Source organism: Bubalus kerabau, chromosome 3 (genome assembly GCF_029407905.1).
Source record: "Bubalus kerabau isolate K-KA32 ecotype Philippines breed swamp buffalo chromosome 3, PCC_UOA_SB_1v2, whole genome shotgun sequence".
In the NCBI taxonomy this organism is placed as follows: domain Eukaryota; kingdom Metazoa; phylum Chordata; class Mammalia; order Artiodactyla; family Bovidae; genus Bubalus; species Bubalus kerabau.
Window position 1 is genome coordinate 63,392,300 of NC_073626.1, and position 13,044 is coordinate 63,405,343.

General features: G+C 40.6%; 1 protein-coding gene and 1 pseudogene across 2 annotated transcripts in view; one reads left to right on the forward strand and one right to left on the reverse strand.

The window, feature by feature from the left end:
- ITGAV (integrin subunit alpha V) overlaps positions 1 to 13,044 on the reverse strand; it is a 104,832-nt gene that overhangs the window by 85,107 nt on the left and 6,681 nt on the right. Inside the window, exon 2 of one of the 2 annotated variants that reach the window (XM_055571988.1) lies at positions 5,869 to 5,996. In XM_055571988.1, the coding sequence (XP_055427963.1) occupies positions 5,869 to 5,996 (128 nt within the window). Of the gene's footprint in view, positions 1 to 5,868; positions 6,000 to 13,044 lie in introns of both variants that reach the window. The other variant, XM_055571987.1, reaches the window with a different exon arrangement.
- On the forward strand, positions 76 to 279 carry LOC129646173 (small integral membrane protein 20-like; annotated as a pseudogene).

Here is a 13,044-nt window from a genome sequence, read left to right on the forward strand (position 1 = left end):
ACAGTATATTAAACAGCAGAGACTGTTTGCCGACAAAGGTCTATATAGAAATCCAGGCCGCTCCCAGCTACAGCCATGTCCCAGAATCTGCACACTGCTCTCATTTTCGGGGGCTTCATCTCCCTGATTGGTGCCGCCCTCTACCTCATCTACTTCCAGACCCTAATGCAACTGTAGGAGTAACAGAAGCAACAAGCCATAAATCGAGCTGGTATTTTTTAAGAAGACATGAAGCCACCATGGCTGAAAGTGTGGTTGGATCCATTTGGTAGGAAATGAGAAGACTATCACTACCTTTAATTATCAAAGGAGAAAGAGACTTCATGCTTTCAGTTCTACAGCAAGAGAATGATGGCTGGAGAAGAAAACTCGAGAAAGCCATAAAGAAGAGTACTGTGTGCAAGGATTAAATTCCTTTCTTAAGTTCAAAAGAATCCTGGAATGAATCACACCATTAGGAAGGTTTTCATGATTTGGTTTCCTTTCTAAAAATGAAGCTCTTTCTCCTAGCTGGGATTGGAGGCGATCTATTTATCATTCAATCTCTTCCTCTTACCCACCTGGGATGTGATATGAATATAAGCAACCGATAGACTGGGGAAGATCCTAGTCTGTTTTGCAATCTTCCAAATGGGAAGTTTCAGGGGGAAACCACCATAATGAGCAGCCTCATAGGGCTCTTTGAAAATGTTAAAGTTGATAAAACTCTTTGAGGACAAGGTACACTGTATTTTTTAAAAATAAATAGCTCAACTCAACTATCTCATTAGGAAGGTGGCTCTATGTTGAAAAATAAACTTGAAGCAAAACTAAATGGATAAGCATGCCTATCAGAAATCGCTGTTGAATTAACTGAAGTGAAAGTGTGTATATTAGAATGATTTATTTTCACTTCAAAAAAAAAAAAAAAAGGTCTAAATAGTCAAAGCTATGGTTTTTTCAGTAGTCATGTGGTGTGAGAGCTGGACCATAAAGAAGGCTAATAAGCGCCATAGAACTGATGCTTTCAAACTGTGGTACTGGAGAAGACTCTTGAGAGTCCCTTGGACTGCAAGGAGATCAAGTCAGTCCATCCTAAAGGAAATCAACCCTGAATATTCACTGGAAGGACTAAAGCTAAAGCTGAAGTTTCAATTATTCGGCCACCTGATGCTACAAGCCAGTGCAGCAATAACAGGAGAAGTAATAACAATACAGTCTTTCAGTGGGAAAGACCCTGATGCCAGGAAAGATTGAATGCAAAAGGAGAAGGAGGAGGCAGAAGAGATGATTAGATACTGCCACCAACTCAGTGGACATGAATCTGAGCAAACTCCAGGAGACAGTGGAGGACAGGGAAGCCTGGCATACTATAGTCCATGGGGTCACAAAGAGTTGGACACAACTTAGTGACTGAACAACAGTAAATTTTATTTCCCAAATATTCAAAAAAATGAGGATGGAGCCCTTTAAAGCACTGAAGTCTCCTCTGGACTCAGAAACACAATAAAGCAGAGAAAATAAATTAAATAACTGAAACGTTTCATGATCACCCCTGGAATATAGTACAGCTGTGGAAAGGTAGGCAATCTTTCCAAAGTAGCATCGGGAACCCCTGGAAAGGGAATGGCAACCCATTCCAATATTCTTGCCTGGAGAATCCCATGAACAGAGGAGCCTGGCTGGCTTCAGTACATGGGGTCACAAAGAGTCAGAAGTGACTGAGCAACTAGACAAGAACACTGGAAAAAATAGCAGAGCCTGGATTTGAACGCAGGTCTGTGTGACTCCATGGTCTATTTCCTTTTCATGACACGATGATGTATAGCAAATATAGATAGAGAGAGCAAAGAAAGAAGAGTCAAAGGGCAAACTCCACAAGAGTCCCAAGAAGGCTAGGAGGTAGGGAACTATATTCAATATCCTATGAGAAAACATAATAGAAAAGAACATGAAAAAAATACATATATAACTGAGTCACTCTGCTGTATAGAAGAAATTAACACATGATACATCAACTATATGTCAGTAATTTTTTTTTTAAAGGTCAGGAGAAATAAGAGGACAAGATAGTTTCAGACAGGCAAAAAGTGGCAACTTTAAGTAAGACAGTGGTGGATGCGGGATCAAGTGTCCACTGAGGCAGACTGCCACCAGCGATCTGAGTTTGCGCAACGCTGGGTTGGGTTCAGCGAGCCGCCAGATTGAAGTAGCTGAGCATGGGAGGTGATAAAGGGAGGCAGAGTGTTCAGTATATTGCTTGTGAAGAAAAGGAGAAAGGAAAATGGCTAAGAGAAGACACAAGCTCAAGGGAAAGCTGTTTCGATTAATTTTTCAGGTAGGAAAAAGTAAAGCATGTTTGAAAGTTGTTTTCTTTTTAAAAAAATTTTAAAAAGGACTACGGGGGAAGGGCGGGATCATAGAGACAAATGAAAGTAAGCAGGGTCCCTGAGAAGGGAGAAGTATTAACAATATAAAGCAACTTGAAGGGGAGGACAGAGGACAAGACTGTTGCCTGGCATCACCGACTCAATGGACATGAGTTTGAGCAAACTCCAGGAGATGGTGAAGGACAGGGAAGCCTGGCGTGCTGCAGTCCAGCAAGTCGCAGAGCTGGGAATGATTGAGCAACAGAACAACAACAGATACGAAGTGAGTGACTGTAGTGGGCCTGGCCCTGCACCAAGTAGGTCACATGTTTTAACATTCCATTTAACTCCATTGGAATCAATTCATTCCTTTTAACACATGCCTGCACTGTGGCAGGGAGAGGGTGGTAACCTGTTAGTAAACTGTGAAAAGTTAAACAGCAGTAAATGACAGGGCTGGGTTAAGCCCCAGGTGGTTTGCTTCCAGAAACCACATTTATCCCCTCAGCTACTATCTCCCTGGGAAGTCAGCAGGACTTCCCTGGTGGCTCAGACGCCGTCTACAATGCGGGAGACCAGGGTTCAATCCCTGGGTTGGGAAGAGCCCCTGGAGAAGGAAATGGCAATCCACTCCAGTACTATTGCCTGGAAAATCCCATGGACAGAGGAGCCAGGTAGGCTACAGTCCATGGGTCGCAAAGAGTCGGACACGACTGAGCAACTTCACTTTCACTTTCACTATCTCCCCTGACTCAAAACTGAGGATGAGGGAAACAGAAATGCCACTATCTCTCTTGAGATAATGAAAAAGATAAAAGACATCAATGGTGCAGAGATGGTGAGGTATTTGGGCCAGGATAGGACAGAGGTGTGAGGAAAGTTCAGGAGGATGCTGTAAGTTGTAAGCATTTCTTCCATAGTCAAGATACAGTCTGATTGTGCTAGTTCCAGATATACATGTTTATGACTAGATTACTGAAAACCATATTGTCCTGTTTTCTTAAATTCAAACACTATTTGGACAAAAACTGTAATGGAAAAAATACAATTTGTATATTTTTTTCATAAGAGAAGTCTAAGAGGCTGTACAAAATGATTAGAGAACTATCATAAACAAGGGCAAAAAGAATAGAAAAAGTCCATACATGTCAATGTACAACTGAAGGACTTTAGCAATTTCCTCACTATAGGAAAAGCTCTTATGACTCATTCATTCATCGATTTAATGTATTGGGTACCACTTGTGCCAGGCACTGTTTTAGGCCCTGGGATTGCAGCAGTGAACAAAACAGATAAAAACAATCCCCATGGGATACATATCCTAATTGAAGGAAAGGATAACTAAAACAAATTAACTAAAAATAAATTGTACAGCAATGTGAGTACTAAGGAAAAAAATAAAGCGGAGAAGATGATGGGAGCACACAGGGAAAGGGGGAATTGGAATTTTAAATAAGAAGGTCAGCGCATAACTGAGAAAATGACATTTGAGGAATTCCCAGAAGAGGTGATGGAGGGGCACCCAATGTACATTTGGGGAATCAATGTTTCAGGCAGTGGAAATAGTCCAGGCAAAGGTGAAGTGAGAATGTGCCTACTGTTTACAAAACTCTGCAAAGAGACCCAGTGAGGCTGGAAGAGCATGAAGGTAAAGACAGAAACGGTGGGCTGGAATACTCAAGAGTCCTCTTAGCTACTGTGAGACAGATGGAAGTGGAATCTGTCCACTCAGTGGAATCTGAATGGGAATGTTACAATCTGAATATTATTTTAAAAGAATCACTCTGGCTGCTCTAAAGAACAAACAGCAGGGGCTACTGGGGGCAGAAGCGTGGAGAACTGTGGAGGGTGGTGCTGGCTCTTTTCCATCTGCCCCTCCAGGCCTCCTCTCCACCGTTCCCCACCCTATTGTGTGCCGAGAATGCCTAGGATGCTGACTGGGGCGAACCCATGGACTGCCCTGCCTGCTGGCACAAGATAAATAATATGGACTATATGTACATAAAACTGAATAATCGCCATGATTGGCAAAGAATGCGGTAAATCTATAAATGTCTATAAGAGATCATATTGGGAGGTGGAGGGGTTGACTCAGGTGCCTTAGTAATATACAGAAGACTCCTATTTCATGAGTTGCTTTTTTTTAAAAAGGATATATAGATATGTAAGAATGAGAAAATTCTAAGAATATAAAAGAAATTATTTAAAGTGGTAGTCTCTAAGCAGGCTGATGTGAGCAAATCTATTTTTCACTGTCTACTCTTTTAAACTGTTTGAAATTTTTTCAATAAACAAATTTCAATAAAGACCAGTTAATAAATTACCTTGCACTGCACAAAACCTATGGTGTTGAATACAGAACTATATCTGAACAGTTCAACAGTTTTATTCATTAATATGCGTATTTTGTTAGAAGACATAGAAGCCCTGACCAATAATACCCTGAATCACAGATATATTTCTCTATTTGTGGTAACACTGAACCTTTAACATACTCCTAGAGTTTTCCAAATGCCATATATATAGGGAAAAAAAAAAAGTTTTAATGCAGATGGTTTCAAATGGAAAAAAGCAAACATGACCTGATTCCTATAAAGAACTGGCTTAATGACATTCATTTTGGCACTGATCATGATATCAAAGGGAACAGTCCATATCATGATTTCTGTTTCACTGATAGCATAATTCCTAGAATGAATATTTTAGAACTAGCAGTAAATAACAATATAGAAAAAAAATATTAATTTTTTTCAGACTTATCTTAAAATATTCTGTCAAAGACAGCAAATCAACACTGTTAAAAAAATTATGCAAACTATTGTACCTGAAGAATGTCAAACTATTTCTTTAAGGATTCTCTAAGCTTTCACAAATGTAGATAAATATACCAACACAAATATATATAGGATTATGCATATTTTATTTTACCTATGTAAGTGAAAAACTTAAAATTATTTATTTCTCATCTTATCCTATCTTTCTCCTTACCACGACAGTGGAATTGTCCCTGTAGAGAAAACTTTAAAGTTATCAGAATCATAATATATTATTTCCCCAATAAATTCTAGAAAGGAATTTTTTTTAAGTCAACCAAATCTACTTGAACACAAAAGATTCCTCAACTGGTTTTTGATAAAATTTTTTGCACCTCTTCAGAGAAAGCCTTTTGTCCTTTCTCTGTTGGCAAAAAATTTTAATAGATTTCCCCAGACTTCTGCAGGTTAACATTATCAGTTAAAGTTGGAGACATCTAAAGCAATAGAAACACAATGTATTAAGGCTTTTACATGCCACAAAATTGTACAAAAAATAATAATAATAATAATATAATAAGTCATTTGTCTTTAACTCTCTGGGGATCTGAAGTACTTATATATGTCATTAAATTGTTACATTTAAGCTAATGCAAGTACTTTCAAAAATTAAATGTTTTAAACTATGTCAAATGGAGGGAGATAAAGATAGGGGGAAAATATAAGTAACGGAAATTAAGAAAAGGGGCCACCATATAAATGCTTACCTGTGGCATCAAATTCAATCGGCTGGCACCTGCGGTGAGAAGACCAGTCACACTTAAGGACTTGCCCTCCTTCCACAATCCCAGGCTGGGTAGTGTTTGCTTTGGGCGCTCCCACCAGAAGAAACATCCTGCTAAAATACAAATGGGAAGACAAAACTTTAAGTCACACAAAGCATAATCCATTTCTTATGATTTAGGAAAAGCAATCATTCTCCTTATTTTATCCACAAATATTTTTAAAAAACCACTCACTGAGAGCATAATCCATCTTCCTTACTCATTCGGTGCTCTTTTACATACATACATTATTCGGTATGCTCTATTCCATCCAGTAACACATTACAGGGCAACTTCAGGGTTGCTGTCGCTGTTGTTGTTCAGTCACTAAGTCGTGTCAGACTCTGCTGCGATGCCATGGACTGCAACACGCCAGGCCTCCCTGTCCCTCACCATCTCCCAGATCTTGCTTAAACTCATGCCCATTGAGTCGGTGTTGCCATCCAACCATCTCATCCTCTACTGCCCCTTCTCCTTCTGCCCTCAATCTTTCCCAGCATCAGGGTCTTTTCCAATGAGTCAACTCTGCATCAGGTGGCCAAAGGACTGGAGCTTCAGTTTCAGCCTCAGTGCTCCCAATGAATATTCAGGGTTGATTTCCTTTAGGATTGATTGGTTTGATCTCTTTGCTGTCCAAGAGACTCTCAAGAGTCTTCTCCAGCACAATTCAAAAGCATCAATTCTTTGGCACTCAGCCTTCTTCATGGTCCAGCTCTCACATCTGTACATGACTACTGGAAAAACCACAACTTTGACTATAGGACCTTTGTCGGCAAAGTTATATCAACTAAAAATTTATGCCAGCCAAACTGTCACTTTAGATAGGTACAGTTTATCATGTCAGTTCAGTCAGTTCAGTTCAGTCACTCAGTCGTGTCCGACTCTTTGCGACCCCATGAATCGCAGCACGCCAGGCCTCCCTGTCCATCACCAACTCCCGGAGTTCACTCAGACTCCTGCCCATCGAGTCAGTGATGCCATCCAGCCATCTCATCCTCTGTCATCCCCTTCTCCTCCTGCCCCCAATCCCTCCCAGCATTAGAGTCTTTTCCAATGAGTCAACTTTTCCCATGAGGTGGCCAAAGTACTGGAGTTTCAGCTTTAGCATCATTCCTTCCAAAGAAATCCCAGGGCTGATCTACTTCAGAATGGACTGGTTGGATCTCCTTGCAGTCCAAGGGACTCTCAGGAGTCTTCTCCAACACCACAGTTCAAAAGCATCAATTCTTCGGCGCTCAGCTTTCTTCACAGTCCAACTCTCACATCCATACATGACCACAGGAAAAACCATAGCCTTGAATAGACAGACCTTTGTTGGCAAAGTAATGTCTCTGCTTTTGAATATGGTATCTAGGTTGGTCATAACTTTCCTTCCAAGGAGTAAGCGTCTTTTAATTTCATGGCTGCAGTCACCATCTGCAGTGATTTTGGAGCCCAAAACAATCAAGTCTGACACTGTTTCCACTGTTTCCCCATCTATTTCCCATGAAGTGATGGGACCGGATGCCATGATCTTCATTTTCTGAATGTTGAGCTTTAAGCCAACTTTTTCACTCTCCACTTTCACTTTCATCAAGAGGCTTTTGAGTTCCTCTTCACTTTCTGCCATAAGGGTGGTGTCATCTGCATATCTGAGGTTACTGATATTTCTCCCGGCAATCTTGATTCCAGTTTGTGTCTCCTCCAGTCCAGCGTTTCTCATGATGTACTCTGCATATAAATTAAATAACCAGGGTGACAATATACAGCCTTGACGGACTCCTTTTCCTGTTTGGAACCAGTCTGTTGTTCCATGTCCAGTTCTAACTGCTGCTTCCTGATCCGCATACAAATTTCCCAAGAGGCAGGTCAGGTGGTCTGGCACTCCCATCTCTTCAGAATTCTCCACAGTTTATTGTGATCCACACAGTCAAAGGCTTTGGCATAGTCAATAAAGCAGAAAAAGATGTTTTTCTGGAACTCTCTTGCTTTCTCCATGATCCAGCAGATGTTGGCAATTTGATCTCTGGTTCCTCTGCCTTTTCTAAAACCAGTTTGAACATCAGGAAGTTCACAGTTCACATATTGCTGAAGCCTGGCTTGGAGAATTTTGAACATTACTTTACTAGCATGTGAGATGAGTGCAACTGTGCGGTAGTTTGAGCATTCTTTGGCATTGCCTTTCTTAGGGATTGGAATGAAAACTGACCTTTTCCAGTCCTGTGGCCACTGCTGAGTTTTCCAAACTTGAATACACAGAAGAACTATACAAAAAAGATCTTCACGACCCAGATAATCACGATGGTGTGATCACTCACCTAGAGCCAGACATCCTGGCATGTGAAGTCAAGTGGGCCTTAGAAAGCATCACTACGAACAAAGCTAGTGGAGGTGAAGGAATTCCAGTTGAGCTATTTCAAATCCTGAAAGGTGATGCTGTGAAAGTGCTGCACTCAATATGCCAGCAAATCATGTCAATTATAGCTCAATAAATTTGTTAAAAATATATGCTGGCTGAAGACAGGGACATTTTGTTTTAATTTGTGGGTTTTGGGGTTTTTCTTTAATGATTTACTTTATACATTCTATATCTTGAATGGTCAAAAAAAAAATAAATGATTTCTAACATATGGTAATTCTAAATACTATCATTTCTCCACTGGGAAAACTTATCTTGTCTTAAAACAACATACTTCAATTTTTTTTTTTTTTATAGTGACTAACAAATTTCTCTTTTCACTGGATTAATTTAATCAACCTCTGGTTAAAGAACAAAACCACTATTCAATTTCCTAAAAGGGTAAAATTAGCAAAAGATAAAAATAATCAGGAATCAGATTTTTAAGTAAAAGAGGTCTTTTCTTTAGCTGTTTTTCTATTCATTCAGAAAAAGATAGACTGAGTGTCTCCACTACTAAGGCACAGATCTGGGCACTAGAGAAACCAGGGTGAATAAAACCATCTTGATTCCTGCTCTCAGTGGAGCTTACATTCCCTTGGGGGAAAATTAAGAAACTAGCAAAGAAAATTAGTCCCTGTTACAAGTGCTAGGAAAGAAACCAACAATTGGCTGAGAGACATTATTTGGGTATGGGGAGGACACCTTTTTAGATAAAGCAAAGTTATCTCTAAAGAATGCAGGGGAGAGATTTTCTTCAGATAAAGGGATATCTAAGGAAGTTATCTTTAAAGAACTAGGAGAAAAGACTTCTTGTAGGTAAAGTCACAAATGGATTTACCTGAATTCCCTGGTGGCTCAGATGGTAAAGCGTCTGTCTACAATGACGGAGACCAGGGTTCAATCCCTGGGTTGGGAAGATCCCCTGGAGAAGGAAATGGCAATCCACTCAGGACTATTGCCTGGAAAATCCCATGGACAGAGGAGCCTGGTAGGCTACAGTCCATGGGGTCGCAAAGAGTCAGACACAACTGAGCGACTTCACTAAGACTCACTAAGACACTGAAGTGTACATGATTAGAAGGAAGTTGCCAAAGAGCGTCTTGTGTATTGGGAGTAAGGGAATAAGGGACTGGAATGCAGAGGTTGAACAAGTCAGTCAATCCTAGAGGAAATCAACCCTGAATATTCACTGGATGGACTGAGGCTGAAGCTGAAGCTCCAATATTTTGGCCACCTGATGAGTGGCTCTACAGAACAGCCAACTCAGTAGAAAAGACCCTGATGCTGGGAAAGATTGAAGGGAAAAAGAGAAGGGGGCAACATAAGAAGAGATGGTTAGATAGCATGACCGACTCAATGGACATGAATTTGAGTAAACTCGAGGAGACAGTGGAGGACAGAGTAGCCTGGAGTGCTGCAGTCCACGGGGTCACCAAGAGTCAGACACGACTTTGTGACTGAACAACAACAATAGAGAGGTGGAAGGGAACATCCCAGGCAGAGGTACAAAGTTGCAAAGCAGGAAAGACTTACAAAGAAGAGGAGCAGCTGAAGGACAGCAAACTGAGAATGGCACAAAATAAAACTAGGACATTTGGCCAAAGCTAAATCACACAGGGTCCTTCAGCCAGAGCAAAACTTTCGGATTTTCTCCTAAGGTCCATGTGAAGCTTCTGAATGTTTTTTTTTTAAAGCAAGAGAAAGACATAATCTAATAAAGAAAATGAAATTTGGTGCCTTAGGGGAAACAAATAAAGGGAGGAGGGGGTAAAAATGGAACAAGAAAAGTGAGAGACTTTCAGCAGTGGAGGAAGGAGGTGACAGTAACTGAGATTGGGAGGGTAGATGGAGAAAGAGACGGATGGGCAGAGTTGGAAAATATCTGCAGTAGAATGAACAGGAAGAGCTCATGGCTTGACCAGGATAGAAAGAGAAGATGACATGAAAGAATAATACCTCGGTTTCCTTCTGGAGCTCAGGAGTGGGAGAACCATACACTGTGCTAGAAAAGCAGAGAGAGTAGGGAAGCAAAAGGCAGACTGAGTATTTTATAGGAAAACCAAGAATTCAGTTCCCAACATGTTAGCCTGCAACACCTGTGAGACACCTAATTGGTGATCTGTGGCTCTAAGAAGACTACTGTTGTAGAGATAATATGGTAAGAATGTCAACTAGGAATGCAGAGTTTCGCACAGAGAGGAGGACCAAAGAGAGGAAGCAACAACATTTAGGAGGCAGAGAAAGAGGCCAGTGTAAACAAGGCTAAGCAGAACGGAGTCAAGCACAGAAGGCCCTCGGTAAATGCTACCACCGCTATCATTTCCTTACTAAACACTAAGTCACTTACATTCTTCCAGCAAAGAAAATACTCACAATTGCTTTTCACTTTTTTGTGAAGTTATGAACAAACCTACATCTTAAATATGGAAAGCTCTGATTTCTCTCTTTTTTTTTTTTTTGGAGCTAAAAGATATTTTATTGTAAGGTAATCATGGCATCAAAGGAAAAGTGATAAAGCTGATTTGGGGGAAGTACTGGAATGCTTTGATTTTAACTTTTATTTATCAACTTCATTTCTTCTGGATGGTATCTACCAAATCCTATTTAGACCAGTCAAGAGCTGGCTGCATGAATTACTTGAATCTTGCTTTCAGATACTTATCTTAAAACTCCACACTCAAAAGACAAAATTCCCAACCAAGCCACACCCTGCTGAATAAAGTTTTATGCAGTCATATTTGGCATCAGTAAAACACCAATGCTGGCTCTTTCTCCTCATAGCCAACTAAGTTTTCATTCAGCAAGGAAAAAAAAAAAAAGCTGAGTAAGAGAACCCTTCAGTTCAGTTCAGTTCAGTTCAGTTGCTCAGTCGTGTCCGACTCTTTGGGACCCCATGAATCGCAGCACGCCAGGCCTCCCTGTCCATCACCAACTCCTGGAGTTCACCCAGACTCACGTCCATCGAGTCGGTGATGCCATCCAGCCATCTCATCCTCTGTCGTCCCCTTCTCCTCCTGCCCCCAATCCCTCCCAGCATCAGGGTCTTTTCCAATGAGTCAACTCTTCCCATGGCCAAAGTATTGGAGTTTCAGCTTTAGCATCAGTCCTTCCAAAGAACACCCAGGACTGATCTCCTTTAGGATGGACTGGCTGGATCTCCTTGCAGTCCAAGGGACTCTCAAGAGTCTTCTCCAACACCACAGTTCAAAAGCATCAATTCTTCGGCGCTCAGCTTTCTTCACAGTCCAACTCGAGAACCCTTAACCCCCATGAATAAGAGAGCAGCTCAGTTATCATCCTACCCTACTTTTCTACAGCAGAGCTGGTTAACAACTAAATCACACACACACACACATCCATACACACATATTTATATGAAATCTGCCTTTCAACGGGTCAAAAATTTGGCTACAAAATTATAAAACTGCCCCTCCTTATCTGAATTAAATGATTCTTGAGTACAAGATAGGGGAAAAAAAAGTATTTCTGAGAAGTATACTTTTCAGATCTGTACCTAAAAAGGCATAGGATCATTCCTACAGTAGCCCTAATAAGAGTAATACAAGCACAGGTGTGTGTTATGATTTTTGTGTTGTGGATAAAGGACAGGTTCCAGGACATCAGGACAGAAGAGCTGGTTCTCAGAATCTATTTAAAAACCTACAAGCACGCTCATTTCTGAACTGTCCTCACACAGCACACTACAGTATCTTTAATAATTTTTTGTCAAAGCACTTCTTCCTACCTTATAATAAACTGCTTCCATGAATGAAGGATACCCTCATTCATCTTTGTACTGCCACATAATAATCGCTTTAAAAAAGCTTATTAAATTGACAACTTAGTGGCAAGTACATTTGACAGTTATAAGTCTCAGTTTTAACAGCCACACATAAAAAGCCACCTCCACTATCACCAACCCCTGCAGAATGCAGAAATCATCCTCCAATAAACATCTGATTATTTAAGTTATCCTTAGAATAATTTCTTTCTGTAACATATCGCTTCTTAATCTTGGGTTTCAGATACTTTCTTTACTTGGCACTAGAGACAGAGAAGGCTGGGAAGTTGGTAGGGGACACAGGCTTCAGCAAAGACAGAAAAAAGGGCGCTGCAGGAGAGTTCTGAATGGAAATTGCACTTACTCGTTTGGTAGCATAGAGCTCGAGTTCCTTGGATAAGACCAGGAACAAGGCTGCTGCTTTTCATCAGACCATCTGCACATTATGGGCATGAAATGACGGTAATTAGATGTGCTAACCAGGGTGTTCATCAAGTTTTCCTAAGCATACCTTCATGTGCAGTCTTGCACATTGGTGAAATGCCACAGAAATGGTAGAATAATATAAAAGGAATGTGTGAGCATTCTCAGCTTCTACGTGCTAGGTTAATGGGAGGAATGGGAGGGAAAAAAAGCTGAGAAATGAAGTTCTTTGTGCAAAGTGTCAACATGATATTGAAGTTACTTGTAAGAGTGTTAAGAGAAAGTTCTAAAAGAGAAAAATGGAGAGATAAAAACAGTAAGACCGCCTTAGACAGATGTTAAGTCCTAAAAGGGAGAGAAAAAAAGTAAGCATTTGTAGAGAACAAAGAGTACAGGATGGCAAAAGATCCTGTATGAGAAAATTAAGACTATAAGAGCAACACATATCGCAGAGAGGAAAAGCCTGCTAATGTGTTGGGAGGACAAGTTTGTGTCTTTCTGCTACAGTAACAAAAAACAGCCTGTTAATAAAACA